The sequence below is a fragment of the Clarias gariepinus genome, chromosome 4 (genome assembly GCF_024256425.1).
Source record: "Clarias gariepinus isolate MV-2021 ecotype Netherlands chromosome 4, CGAR_prim_01v2, whole genome shotgun sequence".
Taxonomy (NCBI): domain Eukaryota; kingdom Metazoa; phylum Chordata; class Actinopteri; order Siluriformes; family Clariidae; genus Clarias; species Clarias gariepinus.
The window spans coordinates 11815794-11842500 of record NC_071103.1 but is presented as its reverse complement, the minus strand read 5'-3'; the positions used below and the strand labels follow the sequence as shown (position 1 = coordinate 11842500).

The 26707-nt window shown below is 38.7% G+C and overlaps 2 protein-coding genes across 3 annotated transcripts in view; both read right to left on the bottom strand.

Moving 5' to 3' along the window:
- The window catches only part of znf574 (zinc finger protein 574), a 21244-nt gene extending 21151 nt beyond the window's left edge, over positions 1-93 (bottom strand). Inside the window, exon 1 of the mRNA XM_053495256.1 lies at positions 35-93. The gene's annotated coding sequence lies outside the window, so the exon portion shown is untranslated. The remainder of the gene's footprint in view (positions 1-34) is intronic.
- A 6651-nt stretch (positions 94-6744) lies between these two features.
- On the bottom strand, positions 6745-26508 carry gsk3ab (glycogen synthase kinase 3 alpha b). 2 transcript variants are annotated; one of them, XM_053495259.1, is made up of 10 exons: positions 26160-26508; positions 17516-17703; positions 15744-15827; positions 14222-14332; positions 13413-13543; positions 13041-13245; positions 12792-12887; positions 10179-10365; positions 8814-8891; positions 6745-8715 (listed from the first exon to the last, which is right to left on the bottom strand). In XM_053495259.1, exons 1-10 carry the CDS (start codon positions 26332-26334, stop codon positions 8648-8650), a joined length of 1323 nt encoding a protein of 440 aa, XP_053351234.1. In that variant the 5' UTR covers positions 26335-26508; the 3' UTR covers positions 6745-8647. The 2 variants fall into 2 exon arrangements, with proteins under 2 accessions (XP_053351234.1, XP_053351235.1); XM_053495260.1 differs by having other exon boundaries at positions 6745-8712.
- Positions 26509-26707: the final 199 nt, after the last annotated feature.

Here is a 26707-nt window from a genome sequence, read left to right as displayed (position 1 = left end):
TGATGTTTTAAAAGTAAAAAATAGAAAAACTCACCGAATACAGCCTTACAGCTTTGGACCTGAAATGATATTAGGAACGTTTCAACAACTCGCTGCCTGATTGGTCCACAGGAGAATTCGGTTCCACCAATAGAATCGCAGTAACAGAAACTTGGCAGTGTGAGTCACTGGGAGAGTGGAAGTCACTTCGTTTACATGTCTGTCCTGAGTAGGGGCACATCTTCCCTGCAAGTGCAAATATAAAACACTAGAACACACTCTTACACTCTGTGTAATTTACAAGTAATATTTCCCCCCACATCCACACAACTAACACCTACTATATGTACTGTTTGACCATTTCAAAGCAATAGGAAATACTTCAGAAATTATACTTCCTGAGTGAAGTACTGTTACAAAAAATTCAAAGTGGCATAATGGCTAGCACTTTTGCCCTGCAACTCAAGGGCTGGGTTCAATTCCCGTCCTTGGTGGGTTTCCTCGGGGTATTCTGGTTTCCTTCAACAGTCCAAAGATGCAGATTAAGCTAATTAGTGTGTGTGTGTGTGTGTGTGTACCCTGTGATGGATTTGTGATGCAACCCTTCATACAGGATATGTCCTATAGATAACATAGCATGAATGTCTACACAAACATGCAAGAAATAGACACCCACAATTTATGCTAAAATTTTATACACCAATTTCATTTTTACTTTTATAAACAAGTAGCTATTAATACATTATTAATACTGCGTTGAATTTTCCTTAGCGATAAGTTTTTCCAACAGCATGAGGCTTTCTGGGTTGAAACTCACACTCACATCACAATCTAATAATGTAGAAAATAGTCTAGGCAGCGCCATCAACAACTTTTATGTCAAACTGTCAGCGTGTAACAGTAGTTCCTCAGAGACTGTAACAATACGCAGTGGAAAACAGACACATCAGGCCGAGCTCATAGCCACTGAAACTCTGGATCAGACTGCGGAGCGTCTACGGCAACAGTGCGTTCAACAGACGGGAGCTGACGAAACAGTGGAGCAGTGTGAAGAGCGGCAGCAAGTTGATCGATCACACACCAGGTGTGTCACAGGCGTTCTTCATCGAATGTGCCCGTAAATGTCTTCATCATCAACTTTTATGTCATAAAAATATGTAGTGTCATCATCAAACCTAAATGTCATTCTCTGAGTGTGTCACAGGCATTTCTCATCAAATGTAATAGTAGTAAAAACAGGAACATCAGACTCAAGCTCATAGCAACTGAAACCCCGTATCAGACTGCAGCGTGTCTACAGCGACAGTGCATATGCCAGGCATAAGTAAAGGCTGCTGAAACAGCCCGAGGAGTGCCAGAGAGTTGACCACACACATTATTTGCAGGTAATGGGTAGCATGCAGGCATTAGGATCTGCGCAGGGACCCTCTAGTTTTAATCATATTTACTCTTGTCTGTATTTCACATATATTTATACACCCATTCATCTGTTTTATAAGAAATCACAAGTGTATCGTTTTGTATTAATACATGACAAAAAGTCACATCAGAAAAAAATCCCACTGCTTTGGAGAAATCTTATGTGTGTGCATTGCTTTGCCAGGAACCTAGTACACATAATAATGGACTTAAGGTTCCATAGACATTTTAATCAGTTGAAACTTTAAAACTGAAAAATTATCAAAGGTTTCAAATTCTGCACACTTACTAGCTCATCCGCAATAATAACAAGTGCAGAGTACACAAGAGTGAGCTAATTCCATAGTGCCGACACCAGTATTCTTTCAGTATTGACTTGTTTAAACATTTATAATGCCAAACATTTATATACACCTAGGCAAAAATACTCAAACCTAATTTTTTTACACATTTCATAATACATTTCAACAAATCTACTTTGTTCACACCAGAGATATTTTTTTAAACAGTTTACTTCAGCTTCAATTCAGCAGATATATGTCCCCCCTATCCCAGGGGACTTTGGGCACTAGGGAGGGATACACCAATCCATCACAGGGCACACAAGCACACACACTACAGGCAATCAGTCTGTAGGAGGAAACCAGAGTACCCAGAAGAAACTCATCAAGCATGGGGAAAACATGCACATACAGACCTGAGGTGGGAATCAAACCCTCAACCCTGGTGGTGCAAGGCCACCGTGCGAACCACTAATACACCAGCATTTTAATCTACTATATCATCAATAACAGTGGGTCATAAGTTTGATACTGTACATCAAGCTGACTGTCTGTTTAAACCATCTGGAAGATTCCAGAAATTCGTTTAATGACTTTTAGAAGTGTCCAATTGTCAGGGTGTAGTAATTAGGAGTAAATTGTGATTGCATCCTTGATACCATAGAAAAATACCATGGATACGTGTAAGTAAATGGATACACCATTAAGTGAATCTTCCATCACAATCTCCTGTAACCCTGTCATGCAAAAGAAGAAGCTCTTACTTCAAAACGAGCATAAAAAAACAGCCAGACTGAAATTCACAGTCAATTAAAAAGACCAAGACCTTTGGAGAAATGTTCACTGTCCAGATAAAACATAAATGTAATTAATTAGATTTAATGACCAGCACCATGTATGGAGGAAAAAGGGCAAGGGTTTTAATCTGAGGAACACCATTCGGTCTGTGCAGCACACGGATGGCTGGATCATGTTGTTTTGCTGGAAAAGAAACCAATTAGGACAATAGACAGCATCACGATAAAGTAGGGTTATTAGCCAGAAAGACATCAGCCAAAAAGTTCAAATTTTGTCACAACTGGGACTTCTAGCAGGACAATGATCCTAAGCATACTGCCAAAGTTATAACAGAATAGTTTAATGGCAACAATGATACCGTATTAGAGTGGTCATAGCAAACCCTAACCTGAATACCAATGAAAATTTGTAAACTGAACTGTGTCTGAGGAAGAAGACTCAGTCACACCAGTTCTCAGTTCTGTTAGGAGAAATAATCCCAACTAAGCATTATGTAAAACATTTGACAGTTAAGAAATTAAAAAGCAGTGGCACTAAATACTAAAAGACAAAACATAATGCTGGTGCTGAAAAGTGTCTCACCTAGGAGAAAAATGGAATTTTCAGATAGGATCATATAACACAATACTTAATGCTTCTTATCTTCCGGTCCATGCTTATACATTTATATTTTTATCAGATGAAAAAAAAAAACATCTGCTAAATACAATTTTATGCCCTTTTATGTAGTGTCCGTAACTTTTTAAAATTCAGATCTTTAAATTATATTAGTTGTCAATCAGATGAAACTTGGCCTATTTAGATTTCCGATGAAAAGACAAAAAACTGAAAAAATTGTTAGGATATTGCAACATGAATTTATAATGGTTACGGACACTACAGATTTTCTGGGGCAAAAATCCTTAATATAAAAAATAAAATGCTTTAATTTAAGTAACATTTTTACAGGTCATATGCTTCTAGGAGCTTATACCAATTTAGTATCAATACTCATAAAGGAATAAGAATAATTTATATTTTAAATGATTCTTTTTGGGGCATATATAAAATCATCTCTCCAAAATGGCTGAAGTTAGCAACACCATATTCTTAGGGAAGCAAGATTGATCAACTCCATGTTGCATAAACTTGCATTTGGCACAAACACTTTCTGCATTATATGTATAAAATAAAATAAAATAAATCAGCACCCGTACTGTGTTTTGCCCATAAATGCAGGCAAACGTTTGCAATTCTGAAATAGAAAATACAATGTTAAATAAATCTGTCTCTTAGCTCTCTTAGCCTAGATTCAGTATGATAGCCTTGAGTTTTGAACATTTTCAATTATATCTTTTGTACATAATTTCTGCAACTTTTTGACATTACCTTTAAATGGTCTGTGAGAGGCATGTCATCGTTAAGCTTGTCTAACAGAACTGAACAGTCTAAGCTGTGATTAACAATTAGCCTGGCCTGGAGCAGGTTTATCCAAATGTAAGTATTGCTATACATAATAATTGAAAGGGGCTTAGATTTGTTTCCTTTTTAAAACTGAATTTAATGAAAATTAGCCAGGCATGTTGAAATGGATTTAGAATGTGTACTGCTGTATTTGCAATACAAACATACGAGCACGCTGAAGTAAAAATATGTATTAAATAGTGCACTTACTGTAACGGCAGCAGTTGTTAGTGTTTTGGCCTTTGAGCCGTGATAGGCAAAGTAATCATGTTAGAATAAGAGTGCAGCGTTAATGTTTCGAGAAAAGAGCTTATTAAAGTTGTAAGATGATTAAAAAAACATTGGTAAAGAATAATACTTTTATTATTCTTTCTCTCTTTCATCTTCTGTACGCTTATCCTGTCCAGAGTTGCGGGGTTTCCCAGGAGACTTGTGGCATGAAGCAGGGTACATCCTGGACAGGGTGTCAATTCTTTGCAAGGCACATAAAACATTATAGACATTTTGGGATAATCTGCATGTCTTTGTCCTGTGGGAGGACAACCACCAAGCACAGGGAGAAAATGCTAACTCCAGACCCAAGGCGGGAATCGAACCTTCGAGGTCCGAGGCCACACTGCTAACCACTACACCGTGCTTTTATCTATCAATATAATAACGTGTAATTTAATATTATAATCAAATAAAGTGCAGATTAATATTATAATGGTAGAAATGTTGTAATAATAAACATTACATAATGTGACAAATTAGACAAATACTAGGAGTGTTCCAGTCAAACGGGAACCTTTGATGAAATTTATAAGGGCTTTGTCTACTTTGATGAGACTCAATTGAAAATTGACAGATCAATCGACAATCGTTTAAGCAAAAACACCTGCACATTGCAGGAACTCGGCTGGAAGTTATTGCCACATCCTCTGTACAGGCTTGACCTCGCTCCAAGCCATTTCCACATTTGGAGGCCTTTGTTTCAGATGTGCAGCAGGCCGTTGAGCATGCCTATGGTGTACTGAGAAAAACAACTCTACATTGATGGTATCCAAGCAGTATAAGTGGATTAGTGTAGCAGGGGATTATAGAGCAATAAAGGAAAATTTTACTTTCAGGACTGTTACGTTAAAAATCCTGGTTTGATTTGAACACCCCTTGAATAAATAACCTAAACACATTAATTCATCCCATCTGGTCAGGGTTCTAATAATTCCAATATCCAGTTGTTAAACGCCAATATTTTACCCAAAACATGGTATAAAACGATCCAAAATTATGAATTTTCTCGACTGATGTATTTATTTGGATGTTTTCAGTTTTCTTTTCATCAGCTCTTACCAGCTGGCACTGATGGTTTACCAGTTTGTACAGCTCGGGTAGATTTTTTTGGGAGCTGATAGCTGGTCAGACAGATGAATTGTTCAGTAGGGGTGGATAATGAAAGGCTTAGTAATTAGCTGATAAATTTAATTAGAGGTAGTTTGTGCCTTTCAGGATGCTGCAGATCTCTCCCACACACAAAAACAGTAGGAACTGAGAGTCTGTGCCCACTACTGAAAATGCTTTGCCTTGTTTTCCAATTAGATACAACTGTCTTACAAACAGTTGTATTACTGACAGCAACTTGAGAGAAAGGCAGATGCATCATGAAGACACAGATCAAGAGCTCCAGTTAATTATCAGATCAAACATAAGACTTGAGGAAAGGATTGATCTAAGTGACTTTGATTGTGGCATAGATGTTGGCACCAGATGGTTTAAGCGTTTCAGAACCTGCTGATCTCCTGGGATTTTCACCGAATAGGGTGAAAAACAAAAACTTTGTATGAGCAGAGTCTATAGGCTAAAACACTTTAATGATGATGGAGATCAGAAGAGAATGACCAGACTGGTCAGAGCTAACAGGGTATTTAAACTCGGCACTCTTTACAACCATGAAAAGCAGAACAGACTTGGACAGACTTACCGAAACTGGACAGTATATGTTTCGTATATGCTGAGATGCTTTTCTCATCATGGCTTTAAAAAGTGATACTACAGCACATCTTTTTAGCACATGAACAAACATGTTGAGTTTCCTCTGCCCTCTCTTACCAAGAAGTTTTTCCACCCACAGAACTTTTGCTCAATGTTCATACCATTTTCCATTGAGTGTAAACTCAGACTGTTGTGTGAAATTCCCAGCCTACCAGTCTCCGAAATACTCAAATCAGCCCAATTGTTAGTTACCTTTAAGTCAGAGACATGACATTTTTTTTTTTTTTTTTTTTGCTGTTGCCTCATGATTGGCTGCCTGAATGTGCGGGTGTTTCCAATTTACTGAACTCTGGGTGCATGTATGTATTTATAGTCCTGTGCAAAGGTCTTAAGCCAACCCTCATTTCTTCAAAAATTTCTTTCAAAGAGCCAAAATTTCATATATTTTTGACACAGTCTTGAGGAATTCCTGAAGGATTTTTTTGCCTTTTATTTTCAGTCTAGTAACTATACCTGACCAGTTTTTAGAGGAATGTTTGTTAAGCCACACAGTGACCTATGAATCACTGAATCATTAACAATACTGAGTGGTTGGAACAGACAAAAGGGGAAATGAGGTTGCTGCTGAGGTTGTTATACAAACAACCAATTTTGAAATATCATCTTTGGGCACTTTGCAGCACGTTGCAGTAAAAAAAATGAATTTAAAAAATCCTTTTAAAATGTAACCTACATGATTTAAATGGATATGGGCTGTCTCAAGCTTTTTGCTCAATACTGTATGTACATAGGTGTATGTATACTCAAGAGTATAATTTTATATGAAGTAAATAATTACACATCATGAGAAGAATCACTGGCAGAGACACTTTTCATCACTTTATTAATGAGCTTATTTATACCAACAAACAAAAACACAGTTTCTCTCTCCCTCTCCCTCACTTAACCCATTCACTGAGTCCTGGATGGGCTAAGCAGTCCACGTTTAGCTATCGTTTCGTGATCGTCTGTGCGCCTGCACCTTTAGGAACATTCGTCATGATGAGACTCACAGAATGTTCTGGACATATTCTTGAGCATATTCCAAGATAATATCAAGTTAAGGATATGAATGTTGTTCTAATGACAGGTCACACACAAGTCTCTACCCCATCGGATCATTAAAAAAAAAAAAAAAAAAGGAAAAAAAAAAAAAAAAAAAAAAACACTGTCTGCAATACAATAAATAAAATATTTGAAATAACATTTATGAGGAAGGGAGCACATGAACAAGGACTGCGGGAGAGAGAGGGTGAGAGAGAGCGCGACGGAGGAAAGGAGAAAGAGAGAAAAAGCGAGACTCAGTTTTGTTCCATTTCCCCCCCAATTCCCTTGGCAGGGGTGAGGCGAGGGACAAGTTGAAATGCTATGTACAAATGAGAGCACTGGGAGAAGGAAAGACAGAGAGAGAGACAGAGAGAGCTGGCCACTATTTTAACCAGCACTACTCCACTAGAAAAAAAAAAAAAAAAAAAAAATCAAGGTACGAGAACAGAATAACAATAATAAAAAAAAGTAAAAGTTACATGATATTTACATATCAGCAGTGAGAGAAGGGAGAAGTGCGGATGGAGGGGGACGGATGGATGGCTCCAGGTGGGAGTGGAGGGACATCAGACATCAGTGTGTGTGTGCACATGACTTGTGGGGCTCTATGATACTTACAATGATATAGAATCGTCACAGATCAGCAGCCATTTAAATATTTAAATTTTCTAACTCTACTGAAACACGCGCACACACACACACACAATCACTGTATGATCTGAACTCTTATAGAATTGTGTGATTTTCAAGAGCAGAGGATATTGCCAGTGCCACAAACAAAATAAAGTTGTTGTGTGTGCCTATGTTTCTATACGTTCGAGGACGAGGCGTCGTCCTCGCAGGAATAGAAGAAAAAAACCTTTACAGAAAGCACAAGGGGCCAGGATTAATGGGTACTGCTCTAGGATCAGCCGTCTCCATCCCTATCACTAACATTCACGGGGATGTGAGGGACAAAAATCTGATCCTGCACCAGCACGGTTCGCTCGGACAGGTTTTGGTACTTGAGCTTTAGATAGAGCTCTTTCGACTTGAACCGATCAAGAAAAAAAAAGTAGTCGGGCTTTTATTTTCCCCTGGAAGAAACTCCAGCCAAAGAGACAAAAGACAAGCCCGCCACTTACACTCACTGTTCCATTAAAACACTTCCACACTCGTATCAAGAACATGGTCTCGTTGAAGGAAAAAAAAAAAAAAACAGCTAAAATTCTTTAAACCTTTAAGAGCAAACTAAAATAAAAGAATACACCTGCATTTTGTGGCTGTATGAGGTGTATTTCTGTTTAAAACATAATAAAAAGGTTGGACCTCCACAGAGACGGAGCAGACAGTAAAGGGGGATTAAATCTGCTTTTCTCCTCCTGCCACTAGAGGTCAGAAATGCCTCAATAAACCATTCTTTACCTTTAAACCACACAGCCGCAAACCTCGTCAAGGACAAAATCTACCTGAAATGAACAACACAGCCCAAAAAAAAAAAAAAAAAACGTTCTCCTGAAAGGGTTCTAAATGTGTAACGAAGGGATTTGGAATCTGAAAGAAACAGATTCGGGTTCTGGAGCTTTGAAAAGGCTGGAACGAGGGATAAGTGACAGGAGGAGGAGGAGAAGGAGGATGAGGAGGATGAGAAGGCGAGGAGGGAGAACGGTGCAGAAACACAGAGGTAATGCTCAGGTGCTGTTGCTCAGGGCTCCGGGTGCAGAGCTGGACTGGGCTGAGCTGTCCGAGACGCCGCCTTCTGCAAGCACGGAGGGCATTCGTCACACACACGCATAAAAACATGAGCACAATTTTTTGTTTTTTCAAGAACTTAAGGGTATGGTGAGAGCGCCGTACCGTGAGAAACAGGCGTCGTCTGCGAGCGAGCATGAGGAGGAATGAGAGTGGAGTTCAACTGTGGCTGGATAGACAGCTCTGCGAGGAGAAAGAACACACACACGCATTAAAATGTCTATCTGAAATGACTATTACAAGCCACAACAGTGTCAGACAACAAAGATGCAAGTCAAAGTCAACGAATCCAGCTTTTCACTGTCTTTTTAGTCTTCCTGGTCAGTTTTTCTGTCCTCTGGCTTATTCCAAGCTTATTTACATATTTATTTCATAATTATCTCAAGCTTCTTGTGAAATTCTTATCTGCTGGAGAATGACAAAAAATAAAATAATTTTTTTATAGCTGGGTCAGCCATCTTTTTAGCCATTTTTATGAGCACAGCTCACATTCTAATAGATTTTATGCACCGTTCTTCATGCTGGAGTTTACAAATGGCTGGACTACGAGGATATAAACCTAATAATTAGCGGTTTCACGTAATCGTAAAATACAGGACTTGAACTGATCAAGGCTCAGACTAAAATAACATTATTTAATAAAAGCTGCCACAATAATAGCCTGTGAACTGTTTCATACGAAAATCAATCACATCTTGTCAATACTCGACACCTCATCACTCTATATGACTCCACAATAAGAAAAAGTACATTCTTGTGTAATCTGTTGACATTCCGTAATTCACAAATAGAATGTGATGTAATGCTGCCTGACGAGAAATGCAAAAACGTCTTACTTTAACCGTGCATATTTATTTTTCATGTTATGAAACGGCTACAAAACAGGATAGTTAATGTTATTACTTATGCTATAGCACCTATAAGCGATCATTTCTCACAAGCCTCAATTTCCTTTCTGTCCCATTAAAAAAATTATAATTTAAGAATATATACGCAGCTTGTCATGATAGTGACCACAAAAGAAACCTCAAAGTGCTCCCAAAGACACCGTCGTGATGGGAAATGTTCTGCCAACAAACCTCTCAGAAAGTCATTTGAGTGTCTCCTTACTAACAGCTTCACTGCATCAACACCTAAATATATATTCTTTTCCTTTTTAAAGATAACATGGATCATTTACCAAAGAAACTCCTGCAAACGAGCTGTTATGACAGGTTAATATTAAAGGATTATCGATATCAAATTATAGCCAGAACGACCGTCAGAGCTGCTTATATATAAAATAACATCAACGCCTTATGACGAATCGGATTTAAGAATTCAACAACACTATGGTACCTAACTACCGAATGTTTTTTTTCCCCAGCTTGTATTTATTACTAATTAATTATTATAGTATAATGAACTGATTTTAGCCTTTACAAACTGTAGCACGCGCAGGTGTGTGAAAGGTTTGTGTGTTTCACTGACCCACAGGACTGAAGTTGAAGAGCAAGGGCAGCTCTCGACCGCTGGGCAGGCGGGCGTTGGGCTGGCGCAGTTCATCGAAGAAAGCGTGGGCACAGGCCTCTAGAGGGGACAGACGGGTCACTGGTGTGTATTCCAGCAGACGGGAGCACAGAGAGATGGCCTCCGGAGGCGTCCTGGGTTTAAACACCTGAACAGAAAGAAGAAGAATATATACTGTGGTTACAGGAAAGGGCAGCGCTGCTTGATTTCTAGGAAACAACACAGCATTAGTGGGTAGTTATTTGCTCAGTTTCAGGGTGTGATGAAAATTTTACATTCAAGGGATTTAATTTACAGATTTTCCTCAAAAAACAGGCTGAATTAAATCCTTTATTGCATTAAAATTAATCTTTGTGCATAAGGTGTGTGTGAGAATTTGGTTTATTGCAGGCATCATGTACGCATAGCCTCATTATGGCTAAAAGAACCTAGGAAGTAACCGAGTCTTTTGTTTCCTTTTTCTGCAAAATACAGCCAGTAGTACAATAGTGACGTGGACCTCACCCAGCCAGTGTGTGCACGCAATATGCTTCTTATACAACCTTCTTAAGGAAGGGCATTCGTTCCAGCATACAGTAATCATAGATTACTCTTTAGTCAAGTGTTTAATCTCTTAGGTACTTATATCGTTGACAAAATTCTCTTTTTTTTTACCAACACAATAATACGCATCATCATTAGTAATCCTTACTGAACAGCCAAACAATCCTGTAATCACTGTTATACCACTACCATTTGCTTTCCACTTATATAAACTGCAAATCGAAACAATGGGAAATAAGGAATTTAAATAAAGTGTGGTAACAAAGAGGCACATTATGTAGAAATTTGCACAACATATACGAAAAGAAAGCTGATATGTTAGGGTGGGAAGAAGGACTATTAGACTTGAAAGCAGTCTTCTGTCCAACAAACTATTCTTGTAGGTACCACAATTCCATCTGAATTTTAACAAAACAGAACTCATGAAAATGAGCTTTCAAAAAGATTAAATTTCACACGACCTACTTATGACTGTGTGTGTTTATATTTACAGGTTAATGAGTTACACAGGTTAAAGTGTTCCACACTCGGAATAATCGACGCACGATATAATTATTTGTAGAAAACTCTGGAACTTTTGCAGACTTGCACGACTACACACTGATCAGCCACAACAATAAAACCACCTGCCTAATAATGTGTTGGCCCCATATTGTTTGTCACCAAAACCTCTGAAGGTGTGCTGTGGTTTCTGGCACCAATTGTTGTTTATTCAACTTCTGTAAGCAGCAAGGTGGTGTATTCATGGACCAGACTACTTTTTAGTCCAGTACATCACATAAATGCTCGATCGGATTTGGATCCAGGGACTCTGGAGCCCATGTCACGTTCCTCAAACCATTCCTGAATGATTTTGCAGTGCGGCAGGGCTGCATTATCCTGCTGAAAGAGGCCTCTGCCATCAGGGAATACTTGGTCTGTGACTATTTTTGGTAGATGTAACATATCAAAGAAACATCCTTGTGTATGCCTGGACCAGAGTTTCTTAGCAGAACATTGCCTGGAGCATCACACTGTCTTAGCCAGGATGCCTACTTCCCATAGTGTGTGTCCTGGAGCCAGCCATTGCCTGGGATGCACGCACACACACACACGCACACAGCCAGCCATCCATAAACGAAATGTGATTCATTAAACCATGCCACCTTCTTCCATTGCTACATAGTCCACTTGGTCTTGATGTTTATGTGCCAATTATAGGAGTTTTCAGCCATGGAGAGAAGTCAGCATGGGCACTATGAGCAGTCTGTGGCTACGTAGCCCAATACACAGCAAACTGTAATGCAGTGTGTATTCTAAAACCTTCATATCATAGCCAGAAATAACCGCAATAGTTCTTTTGAAATAGCTCTTCTGTGGGACAGGCATGGCTTTAAATCTCATACAGATTAATGAGCCTTGGATGCCCAGGACCCTGTCACCAGTTTTTCTCTCTTGGGTTACTTTTGATTGGCATTCTCATCCAACATCAGTATACGACTTCACAAATGCGCTTCTGGAAGAATGGTCAAAGATCTCCCATAAACACACTTCTAAACCTTGTGGAAAGCCTTCCCAAAGGAGTTTAAGATGTTATAGCCGCAAATGATGGGCCAACATCATATTAAACCCTATGGATTAAGAATGGGATATTATTCAAGTTCATGTCTGTGAAGACAGGCGAGCAAATACTTTTGAAAAAAAAAAAAAAATATATATATATATATATATATATATATATATATATATATATACACACACACATACAGGAAAGGAAAAACTTGTATAAACATTTAAATACTTCATTTATTGCTACATGTTGATATATATGATAATATTATTCATATTACTTTAATATTATTTACATCATAGTATTTTTCTTTTCCTATGGTATGGCATATTTGTACGGCATCCGTAGTTACTACTACATAACCCTTAGAGACGTTCTGAAACAGATATTAAAGTAGGGTGTGGGCATCTCATCATGTTGTGTAACTCTCTATTTAAATATGCTGTTTAATGCTTTCTGACACGGTTGTGCCAAACTGGTACCTTAGTCCAGGGATGCGCTTTGATCTGAGGGAATTTGAACTCCGTGTAATTGGGATTCATTTCCCGGATCTGTTCTCTTGTCGGCGTGCCCAAAACCTGCAGTTATAAAAGAGGATGGTTTCCTGTCAGTATATGAGCTCACACTGACCATACAAAAGAACATGAAAGAAACTGATTAAACACCACAGAATGCAATTAAAACAAGACAAATAAATATATAAAACCCAGAGTACACATCTTTATTCTAACCTTAATGATTTCGACTAGCTGGTCAACTCCGCTGTCACCGGGGAAAATGGGCTGGCCCAGCAGCAACTCAGCCAATACACAGCCGGCTGACCAGATATCAATGTTAGAAGTGTAATCCGTAGCTCCGAAGATGAGCTCGGGGGCGCGGTAATACCGCGAGCAGATGTACGAAACGTTGGGCTCGCCGCGAACTAACTGCTTTGCACTGCAGGAAGACGAGTAAGAGAGAGAGAGAGATTGGGGGGGAGGTGTCACACGCAAACAAAATATGACAGACATTCAGAACCAGTATTCATGTCAATGCTCAGTATGTGGCAAGCGTTTAAACATACAAGCAGTTTGTCTAACTCTAAAACAGAAACGTGTACACACCTGCCAAAATCACACAGCTTGAGAACAGCGGTGTCAGGGTCCACGAGGAGATTTTGTGGTTTTATGTCTCTGTGGCAGACGCCTTGGGAATGGATATATGCCAAACTGCGGAATAACTGATACATGTACACCTGAGAGAGAAAGGGAGAGATAGAGAAAGAGTGGGAAAGAGATTTGTCATTACTTTCTAGCTGCTTTGTGGCATGTACTCCCAACTTGGCATGAACACTGCATGCCCTTTCTATCTACATTTAGATCTACAAGTAGAACTTTAAATCATTAATAGGTAGATGTTAATAATATGTTAATTTTATTTCCGTTACCAAGCTACCGAGATGAGAAAGTTAAACACCAGACAGTGTTATTTTTAATCTTTTACAAATTTCACTTTTGCAGCAGTTCAGCTGATACTTGCTATTAAATTCCCTATGATCAAAAATAGAGGTTTAAACCCTTCTGACAAATGAGAGTTAATTTATTTTTATCTTTTAAATCCTGTAGATCAAGGTCTTTATTATACAGTAAAAAGATGCTATGATGAATGTACGATAGGATCCTTGAAAGGAACGTATGAGATGGGGAAATATCTTTGCAGGCCCTACGCTCAGGCATCATGACTGGTCAGGGCAACACACACTGCTGCTTCGTGTCATCCATTAGAAACCAACGTGATGTTTGTTATTATTTTAGCACTGTGACAGAGATACTTCCAAGTTTAATAGTTTTTGAACACTATTGAAAACGAAAATATAATGAACGAGCATTGGGTGTGAATGCTACTAGAAACCAGACCCAGTGCTGGTACTTACTTTGACGTAGATGATAGGTATGGTGGTCTTGGCCTTGTTGAAGTGGCGTGCAACTCTGTACACGGTCTCTGGTACGTAGTCCAGCACCAGATTCAAATACACCTCATCTTTCTATAACACATTGACAGAGTCATAAACCATAAGACCAAAAAGTCTAAATCAGCACTGCATTAAATGCAGCTTGTTAACACAAGTGACGTTCAAGTCAAACCGGGACGTAAAAGCTCCCTTTATTCTCTGTATAATCCCCAACGTTTCCCTAGTGCTTAGAGAACATTTAGGTAGAAAGTTCTTTCAGTATGCCAGAGCCAAACTGTGTGCTTCTCATCTGAAACACCGGCCTTCCAGGGACTCCTTTAATGGCCCAAACATGTGGAAACGGTTTGGAGCGAGGTCAAGACTGTACGAGGGAGATTATGGCAATAACTGCCAGTCGACTTCCTGTAATGCTCAAGTGGTGTTTGTGAATGATTGTGTGTACAGTTTCCAAAGACAGGTGCATCTTTTCCACATGTTGGTGACTAGTTATCTGTTAATAGGGTCAGTACGAGACACCTTGGCTGAAATCGTCATTCACGGACGTACTGCTTTCTTTAAATTATTTGCATAATTCTAATGTTTACTGCTGCTATAAGCTTCATCACCGTACTGAGCTTAAAGTCTTCTGTAAATGTCATTGGTCTGTATGCCTTAATTCGAGACAAATCTCACCACAATTCCCAGTCTGACCTGATTGTCCCTTATAGATATAAACAGTTGCATTACAAAAGTAATATGCATTACATAGAAAATACAGTATATTAAAAATGATTACAATACAACAACAGAAGCAAATTAAGATAAAATTTTGTGTATGAAAATTTCAATGAAGAATTCAAAGTAAACTACAGTATATTCGGGTGTGTAGCTGTGTGCGTAATTCACGGGGACTTTTTTTGTGCTGTCAGATAGAAAGAAGCATGACGTATAAATGTGTTCAGTTTATCTCGTCATGTCACGTTTAGTCACAAAGTAAATGCTTTTTGTAACAGTAAAAACATTTTTTTGATGAACAAATATAAATGTTTTTAAACTTTGCGGCAATGTATAGATCTGCATAAATAAATTTTCAGTAACACTTCCGTAAAAATCAGATGGGCGGCAACTTTTAAACTGCTGTCCTACGTGAGCTCTGATTAAACAGTGTTCGATACTCTTCTTTTGAAAATGTCAAGTGTTTGCTTGAGTCTCTTTCTTTTCAACTCTGTGGCAGCTGCGTTTTATTGCAAACATTATAATGATTCCTAGTCACGTGACTAAGTAAGGCTTCTGGAAATGTTCATGAAAACTTCACGTAAAAAATTAATTTGTGTGTCAGGCATTTATTTGGGGATGGATTTGTCATCTTACGTAAATTATATAAAATAAAATATTTGAATCAGCATTTAAACATTAAGCAGATTATACAGTTAGTGTTATTTTCTAATGCTCTACATAAGCTGCACACATCTTTAGTGCAGCATTGTCCTAAATGCTTAGTTACCTTCTCTCCGCTGGAATAGAAGAAGTAGCGTAGCCTAACAATGTTGCAGTGGTCCAGCTTGCGCATGATCTGTAGTTCTCGGTTCTGTAAAGAGAAAAAGGGACCGAAGATGTACATGCTTTATTAAAAGACATATATCGAAATTATCTGAAGAACATGAACTGTTGGAGCAGCATCAACTGTGACGGAAAATGAAACTTAGTCTATAGCTTAATCATAACAAAATCTAAAAATCATGGTATTTATAAAAATCATGATACTTATAGAATCGCGATACAAATCGAATCGGCACTTCAGTGTTGTGATAATGTTGTATTAGCTGATCCCTGGTGATTCCCGTGCCTACTAATAAGAATGATCTACTACACTCACATTTACTGCCTAAGGAAAATGAAATCCTTATACCACAAAATTAGTTCACTATTGGAGTTTGTTAAAAAAAAAAAGTTTTTTTTTACAGTATAGAACTTTCAATATGTCAGATGTTAATATGATATTTAAAACATGCATCATTCCCAGATGCAGGACTTTTCCAAACATGTTCAGATTTAGGACTTCTTCTGTTATACAAGAAAGGCAATTATTTTCTATAAACATCTGATCGGGCACGGGCAAACCTTACTGCGAAAATAGGTACGCCAGGCTGAGTTCAGGAGAACTGAAACTCCGGATCAGACTACAGGGTGTCTACACGGTGTCTATGACGGGTGGATGGGGCAGGCATCGGGATTTGGTTAGCTATATTAACCTCTACTTAATATACATGTAAAAGTCTATGAAAATCTGTCAGATGTAGCTACAGCTAAGTTCCAAAAAAATAAAGGTTTGACAGAAGCTTGTCTGGGTTTTTTCTGCCAGGGTTAGGGTTAGGGTTTTCTTTTGACCGTCTTGCCCTTTACCTCTGCATGGTCACACTTTCATCAATATATCTGAATTTGTTTAAATGTCTGCAGGTGTTAATTGTATATTGATCTGGATCTGTTGTTTTGGTGTTAATAATAAATCAGTAAAAAAATATAATAAAAAAAACAAATATCAGAAAGTTATAAATAGTTCTAACTTTACTTCTTAGTTGAGATAACTGCAAAAAAAAAAAAAAAAAAATCCGTACAGGAAACTTTGAGCGCTTATTTTAAGTAAAAATTATAGGAACAAAATTTCTCTCTTTAGGATGTTCAGAGGTTTCATAAAAAAATTTATAAAAAAATAATTTGCGATTGCAATTTAAACTGCAATATGTAACTATTAAATGTACTTTTTTTATTTTCAAACTAATTTATTGAGGCTCGCAGCAAACAGTGGCACAAATGATCTCATTAAGAGAATGTTTAATTATCCACTGTTTATTTATCAACTCAAGTGTTTAAAAATTGAAACAAATTCTTAAATTACTGTCAAACTCCACATCAGTTCCTGACTTCGCGTAATTAACTTGTAATAAACTGCAGCCTCTTGCGATTAATTAATTGCACAGGCCCATAATGCGGTTTCGATTTTTATGCAATGAGTTGTGCAGCACTAGATCCATCATGAAAATTATGCAGTTAAAGAGTTTGTTTAGAACTTAAATCAGTCTCACTGTTTCGTAGATCTTCGATTACAGCCTTATTTTTTTTACCTTATTCCTGCTCGATTATGTACCTAGGCTTTATAAACCGATCTATTCATGTCAAGATTTTTTTCTGATTCAACTCGTTTTTTACTTCGCACGCCTTTTTGTAATGCTCATGTAAAGGATTTTTCCCAGGGCCAATGCACATCATTGCTCTTACCTTAAACCGTTTGTCCTGCAGCACTTTCTTGATTGCCACCATCTCGTTGCTGTCGCTGAGTCGGGCCTGATACACCACTCCAAACGAGCCATTACCAATCACTTTAATGTCCGTGTAGGACACTTCCTGTGGGCGATCTGGACCTTGTCCAGGTGTGGCTACCACTGTGGTCACCTTCCCACTGTCCCCTAGAGCACGTAGAGAATATAAAACAGAGTTAGACTGCAAAGCAATGACCGCGCACTCATTCACTGTAGTGATAGAAGAAGATCCTTTACACTGACACCGTAGCCATGATATTAACCAGACACTGTGATTATCATTATGAGTGTATTTGCAGGAGATGGGAACTGTCTCTATCTTCTGCAAAAGCTGTGGTGTATTTTAGATGCTTTAACATTTGCGGTTTTACCTAAATATCTCTACATTTTTAATAAATTCAAACCAACAAAAGAATGATTAAGATGCATGAAGACTTAAAACACACCAATACTAACTACTAGAGACAGGAGTATAATCGACTCATTTAGGTATCACCAAACCGAATCCAAAACCAATTTATTTTTATTTTTTATCTATATTATAAAAGGATGTTTACAGAATTGTGATACTTGCAAAATTGGCAATACAAATGAAATCAGCACCCAATGTATTGTGATGTCATCGTATCACATGATCCCTGGTGATTTCAGTCCCTACCAACTACCATGTCCAGGATTCATGTATGGTCAGATGGTTTTTCATTTCAACACAAGACTTTTATGGCTATGTGCAAACAAATGTGACTCTAAAAACTGAAAAATATTTTTCTTCATACAGAAGCAGCTTGTGCACTGGCAAAAATTAAATAAATAAATAAAATCACTTTGCTTCATGTTTAATATTTTTTTCTAAATGGTCTACTTTAAGAAAGATTTCCTTATGCAGCTAGTCTATCACCTTACACACAGCTTATGGGTCGATATTATGGGACAGGGGGGGACAAGACGAGACGGGGTAGGGGCAGGTATGTCTAATCATCCCTGAACCAAAAAAAGTGTAGGAATATCACTTTGAAGGTAACATACTTTTATATAAATGATTCCGACTGAACGAGAGACAGCTTGGGCCGTGTGACACAAAATGCAGGAAAATTCCAGTATGCAAAAAGATTTTGGCACGACACCAGCAGGGCTGTTAGCCCGTCATGCTTTCAGCTTAAGCTGCAAAAAATTAACAGCCTCCATTTTCAAGCAAAAAATAATTATACATGAAGATAAAAATAAAAAAAATACAGATTTCTTCTATTTCGAAGCTAGTCTGCTTTATGTTCACTGCTTTCATGCTTTTCAAGCTGTGCGCCAATTAGCCGGTCAAATTGGTCTCACAGTGGCAGTCGGACTAAACGGATGAATTAAACGTCTAACAAGCGTAATTACTGGTTCCAGTTTAGCGTGATTTAATTAATAAGTTTCTTGCATATGAATAATTAACCGATATTAAAAGACGGTCTCTGATTATATCATCTGAGAAAGTGCAGCCTATAACGCAAGCGCGTGTGACACTCGATGCGATACAGAACAGAGTTTCCAGTAAAGATAATATCGTTTATCGGGACGTTTCCACAGATGACAATTGCTTTTTTCTTCCAAAGAACGTTTTGATCCAAGCTCAAAAGCTATTGGTCTGTCACTCTTCAGGCTCTCTCTGTGCGCGTCTCTGCTGTCATGGCCACGTTTAGCAGCTGCTCATGCACCGGTTATAAAACGGGTATCATGTTAACCACTACGAGAGGGTGGAAAGAGAAAAACGTCCCATTATTATAACAATTGAATGTTGTGGCACCGGAAATGATCATGTTTGACGCATAAAAATAAAAAAACACACAGCTAAGGCTAAAGATATGTGCATGTAGATCTGCTGGAGAATTGCACCCTGTGACGTCGTTTAAAATGAGAAACTGCAAATTAGACGTCAAAAGTGAAAGTTTGTGATAATAATTAGTGGCGCACAATCGATCACATAATCAAATTTGCAATACGGACCTGTGTGATTACAGGTAGTTTCCAACTTACGAACGAGTTTCATTCCCGGAGCACGTTTGTAAGTCCGATTTGTTCTTATGTCCAACAACATGAGTCTTATACGCCTTTGACACGAATATAAAAAGTAAAGCAATACCAATCCCTTTGACACTGCCGTCTTGTGACAAAAAACATAACCGTTGCCTAAGGAAATGAATCTCAGTAACAGTGTTGTCTCTGCGCCTTTAAATCGCGCAGGAATCGCCTGGACCCCATGAAGTTGTTTTTCACTGTATTGGACTGTGAAATCCGAAATTATGGTTATTCACCATCAGGACAGCTTTACACAACAGACATTTTCTATCATAGTGTTTCCGGACCAATTCATTAAAACCGACACACAATATACCGGACTTTAGACATGTTCTACATTTCATTTACACACTGAAAATATTGTATATTATTGTAAATATAGGTATCTGGTGCACTGCAGTGTCTATTCTTTGTACAATACATGTGAGCTACTTTTGTGATTGACCGGGAAGTAGAACCACGGATACGAAGGATCCACTGATAGTCGGGGACTACCTGTATTTACTAAATGTATTTTAACAAAAAAGGCTGCAATTTATTACAGGCAATAACCGTATAGACCATCCATATCCATATATCCATATATATATAATTTTAAAGTGACAAATATTAGCAAACATCCTTCAACGAGATCATTTGTCCAATTTATCCAACAACATGTAAATACAAAATGGTACAGTTAAATATTGACGTTTAAATCACAATAAATGTCAAAACAATTGCAATACGATTTTTTTTTTATCAATTTGAGCACCCCTAAGTACGCATACAGTACATTTAGGTCACAACAAACTGGTGAACTGGACGTACATGTGTACTGCTGTGTAAAAACAAAGCACAATTTGTCGCTGCGTCTGTAAACTTGAAGTACCTGATTTGTCTCCATTGTAATTGTTTAAGACTTAAGACAGCTGATTTAAACATAATCGGAAGTGCATTCTTTCTGGTCTCTCACCCGTATGAAAAAAACATCCTAAAGTCTTTCCTTTTTTTTTTATTTCGACATGCCTATAAGTTAGACCCCATAATACCGCATTACTTTACTAGGCTAACATTATTCCCCACCAAGAACATTCGTCCTTTTTAAAACAATTAACCAGCTATTTAAATACCTATATACACGAACACCTTTTAGCTTCCTGGCCCATAGCGCAAGGTTCTCACATTAACGCTGACGCAGCAGGAACACGCCCTTCACTGTATTTAAACATAGGTGGAGGCTTTATGTGCAATCTCGAAGTCACACGCTGAAAGCATCAGAGATTACAGGGCTGGTTTCTGGGTCAGTCTCTTATAGCTGCCAGAGAGAGAGAGAGAGAGAGAGAGAGAGAGAGAGAGAGAGAAAGATCTGATCCTGGGCCTCGCACAGCAAATCTGACTGCATCCTTGGTTATTTACAACTCTGGTTGCTTCTTACGCAGTTATTACTAGTAATTCCTGTAACAAGAGCATTTCACTTACACGATTGGTAATGTATGTGTGTATTGATCAGATGCCTGGTTTCAATGCTTCGTTCACTCAAAGAAATCTATGAGGCTTTGTGTGCAAATCAGAAACCACATCAAGTAAGAGCCTGAATTCAACCCTGAATACATATAAGATTTAGCCTCCATTGTCTACACAAAACTTGTGTGATATAATGATATTATCATCATCTCTGGACGATATGACGCTGCCATGGTGTCAGATGATGCTTATCCTGATTAGATCACCAGAACCGGCACAATTTACTAGCATGATATACCGTGCAAAACAAAAATATGTGGACACCTGAGCGTTATACCCATGTGTGATTCTATAGAAAAAAAAACACTTGTTTAGGATTTCCTAAAGTCCTCTTTGGACTGTGGGAGGAATACCAGGAGGGAAAACTACCAAGAACATTGAAACTCCACGCACACAGACCTGAGGCGGGAATCAAACCCTCGACCATGGGGATTACACAGGACTGCGGACTAACGTTAAAAAAAAAAAAAAAAAAATAATATATATATATATATATATATATAAAATTTTCCAACATCATTTTCATGTTTCTCCCCCATTTCCCAAACATACAGCTAGCAATTTACTTACACCCTCTCTTTATACTTTCTTTATACCTGAAATAGTGGAAATGCTCACTCACTTTCATGCCTTTTATTTAGAAAACATGGTTCTGGGCGATTTAATAGATGATCACCATATTTTCGAAATGAAACATCATTAGCAGCGAAAGGAGAAAAAAAATCTATACAGTACAAACCTAGTCTACAGACGCGGCATTGATTAAGGAGCTGCGCGACGCCTTTACTGGTCATGCAGTGTGGCCGAACAGTACACCTAAACAAGTCACAGCAGTACGCTAAGCACGCCACAGCTTCTGGTTGCCTAGCCAGTTGGCATGTTGCATAACAACAGCAAAAGAGAGGAGCCTTTGAGCGCGCAGCCAATTATGCCCTCGGGGACGTGCCGACACATGGCACTGCTGGGAATTGAACTGATATCTTCTGTGGGGTGTATATCTGCAATCCTCTTTCTCAGCAAACTGTGTTGGGATGCAGTGATATATATTCCACTGGAAAGCCAAAGCAATATTTCGCACTTATTTACACCTACAACACAGACATGGGAAATGTGTAGCTGAAAATATGGGCAGCGATTTGGACAGCACACCAAAAACACAGAACCCAGGATGAACACAACCATGAAAAGCAAAAAGAAGGATTTATATATATATATATATATATATATATATATATATATATATATATATATAAATAAAAAAAAAACACAGCACGGCTGGGCTTCCTCGTTATTAAGTGTTTGTCCCAAAAAAAGCAAAGGGCAAAAAGATCTGATCTTTGAATATAAATAAAAAGTTTTACACTTGCATTAGAAAAATGCAGATATGCTGCCTTGCTAAAAATATCCTTGCTATTAAACATCCTTAGAGTTGTGGCTCAATCGATGAAAAAAGAAGCAAAAACATGGCTTGTATAAAATTAGCACTTGAGCACAGAACAGATACACCTTATTTGATCAACATTATGTGAAATATTTAATCGCACCCTGAATTGGATAAAAGTTCTAAGTAATGCAACACGTTAAAGATGTAAATACTTTATATATTTGGCTGAAATGGCAATGTTTAATGGCATATAACCAATCAGAGTCCCTTCCTCAGCTCTGTGAGTGAAAGTAAATATGTGGACGTAAAACGTCCTTGCAGAAAACCTGTCACATTATCTAATGCTACATGACATATGACAAATCTGCAAAGGAATTATATACTTTTTCTGACAAAATAGAAAAAAAATTGGATCAGGTGTTTGAACGGGTACTATTTACCTATTGAACAGAATCAAAACGATTACACACAACCTGTCTCGTTGTGGTTGAAAATTTATTGCAATCAGGTCAAACTGGTCTGATCGTAGTGTTTACATGATGCATAGTAGAATATTAGTGGTCCATGCAGGGCTGCTCATTTTTGGCAAGAATTGTAATCGCAATCCTGTTTTGGTTAATACTGAGATTACACTTATTTGACACGGTAACATATTGACTTTAGAAACATTATGTATTTAATTCAACTTTAAATAAAACAGCCTGGGTGAGAGCGAGTTTAGGGAGGGACAAAAGCGTGCTGCCGTAAGGTAAAAAGATGGGATGGATTTCTAAAACAAAATGTGAAGGTTGCTGCGAGAAAAAAAGAAAAGAAATACAGCACACTAATCATTTAATCTCAATTATTTAATTTTTTTTTATAATCATTGGTAGCCGATTAAAATTTGATAAATTGCACAGCTCTAGATCCATGCAAACGCACCTAGCCTATGACTCCATGACCATTTAAAAAAAAAAAAAAAAAAAATCAATAAACACCCATTACAGATGGGCGACAAATTAAAGTAACGAAATGAAATAAAGTGCCTTTGTATAGCGTTAGGCAACCATGTGCCATTCAGCTCTTCCAAAGATATCTGCTAAATCTTTGTTTCGATGATGAAGAGTGCGATCCAACATCACACACCCTACAGCTGCTCAGGATGAAGCTCTGATGACCGAGAAGTCCATAGAAGATGACGGACATTATTTTCATCCTAAAAGCGTCCGGTGAGCCTGTAAGTCCTGGACGAGACCACCGTGTGATTGAAACGTTTCATCTTAGGATTAAAAGTGATCGGAATTGTGCACTGACTTGTAGGGACTCGTCTTTATAAAAATTTTGAAAGTCTCAGACTTGCTGGACTGCCCACACGACGTGACATTTATCACTCGCAGCCTGTAGCGGTGCACGCGCTACATGCACACTCGCACGCAGCACGATCTTTCACCTGGACAGATCGGGGACGAAAGTCTTTTGATTCTTAAATCCTGCTTTCCTATGAAAATAAGCATGACAGCTCTTATGCAGCACGAAACTTTAAGAATGACTGGCGGTTTCTACATGGAAAAAGAAAAAAAAATAAGGATAAAAGATTGGTGGTAATGATGCTGTTTGTTCAACAAGGAACTGCACGCATAGCGCAAAGAGCCATTTTACATTGTGTGGCAGCAGTAAGCATGTTGACTTGGTTTTTAATATCCTGCTGCTTCAAACAACCTTTTTTGGGTATGACGAGAAGAATCATTTTTTAGAGGAGCAACATTATTATCCTTTTTCCCCCTTCCCTCATGTTTTCACACAAATGGACGGATGATGGAACTGGATTCAGGAATTGACAACAGATGAATCAGATTTCCTCTCAAGACTGGCATTGGCTTATTCTCCGCACTGGTCTTGCTAATCGGACAAGCGCTCACACTACATGAAAAATCACCACAAAAATTTGTTCCTGATTTCAGAGTGGGGGCAGGGTTACGCATCCCCAAAATCAGCCCATGACAAGTAAACAAGGGTTAGAAAAGCATTAATCGCTTTGGCAGACTAGACGTAGAAAATGGTGCCTGCAAAAGTCTGTTTATGTATTATTTTGTAATCTACTTAAAAATATTATGGTTTATTAATTGCCCACGAGGTCGACTCCTCACCCTCATGCACTACAAAGAATAGTGTCTAAATGCAATGCATTATTCTATAGGAACAGTTCCAAGGAATGAAAAAGCATTTCATAAGTGCTGGGGTCGTAACATTAAATGTCGTGATTCAAGGATCGTGATTCAATCCTTGGCTTTGACGTACTGTATTTTCTTTCTGCAACAGGACGTCAGCGTGACGGCATGTTCAAGTGCTTGACTGATTTCCAAAAACCTATAACCTTTGAGATACACCATGCCACAGTGGAGGATTTCTTTACCCACGCCTGCAGTCTTTTATGAGGATGATATCCTAGAAGGCGAGGGTGAGAGTTACTTGATGCTTGTTTGAGCTGAGGGTCACCATCGGCGACACTGGCCAAGACGATGAGCTGCGGGTTCGTCACCAGAAAGCCTATAGAAGGTTTATACGTGTTGCTCTAAATTATATCGCTTACTGACGGAATTGCAATCATGGCACTTCAGCACTGAACAGCGTTCACGTTGAACAGCCCCAAGCTGGAAAAACATGTCTATGAAAAGTGCCACATAACCGCCAGCTCCACCCTTTTCAGCATGAATAAATGGGAACCATTGGGAAAGTTGTGTATTAAAAAAAGGAACAGTATGTGTTAAAAATAAAATGTGTAAAGAGCTGCAAACATAGAACAAGACCCCGCCCGTGGAGGGCGGGGATACAGGTCAGAGAGGATCCCATTGGATAAAAACACGATTAATACATGATGAGTCATTGATAACAAACGAAGGTTTTAAAAAATGTGAATAGAAATTTTTAATTATGCTAATAATAAACAGGTTCTTTCAAGTACATCACGTCTCACTGGTGCATTTATCACCAAGCGGCACGAAGCACCGGGTTTGATTTTAGTGGAAAAGCCAGGTGGAGAATGAGAGCAAGGTCGTACAGCTGTGCACCAGGACTCCAGGTGTTCTAACACCACCTATTTGCTGCTTAGGCTATTTTTTACCCCCTTAAAATGATTTTTGTTAGGATTTTACAGTAAGCCACTGGTTAACCCATGGTTACAAGTATTACTGCTACTCGTTAATGCTGTTAAGAAGACATCAGACATCCATCCGCACTGCTCATATAATTCCAGGCTATTCGGTGTGAGAAGAAATCTAAGTCGGGTGCTGTTCCTTGCTGATGTTCGCTGACCACCAGACCAACCAGATACTTAATTAGCTGAGCTTTGTGCTAATGATCCATCGAGGACTGTTAACGTTACAAATGAATAATCTTCGCCTTTCTCTTTATCTCTCGTCAGTTCAGGTTTTCTCTTCCTTCACCTTCTCTGTCCTACTCGATATTTCATGAGTTAGCAAACAGCCAGCTCCCATAGTCCCCGTTAACAAAAACAAGCCTAGCTAAGCTTAGCAACCTGGCTAACGCTAGCTACCTAAAATAGGTTAGCGCTGATTTCGCGAAACCTGTCGATATTTATTAACAGACCATTAGTCGCAGAGACGGTGTATACGCGCATGGAACGGCGTTCACTTGGTCGGCTGACGAAAATTATACTTACTGCTAAGCTTCAAGTTTCCAAAGCCAGTCGAAGTAGCGCCGGAGGCCTGAGCAGCCCCGGACTTTCCTGAAGCGCTTCCACCGGCAACGGCGCTTCCGGCAGCGGCTGCAGCAGCTCCCGGAGCCCCCGGCGGTTCGGCAAACGAGCTGGTCCTGGGCCGCCCGCTGCCGCTCATTTTCTTTTCTGTGAGTGTGCAGGGGCAGGGGGAAAGTGTGTCGACAAACTAGGGCCAGGCGTTTGATGGCTGTGTCGATTTAAACCACAAGAAGTATTATAAAATAATAAAGACTGCTTCTATGGAATATCGGCGGGGCTGTAGCTCCGTCTTCTCTTTCTTCCCCCTGAACTGATTGTGTGGTCCGACCTGACGTACAGCAACGTGCTGACCGCATAGCTTTGTGGGTAATGGAGTTCTAAATTAAGGTGGATTTGCTTGTGCGCTAAAGCAGTATGCATACAACGAAGAATAATTTGCGCCCTTTTTCACATGAATTAAAAAAAAAAAAAACATTGAAACACTCTGCAATTGCAAACCATTCTAAAATATT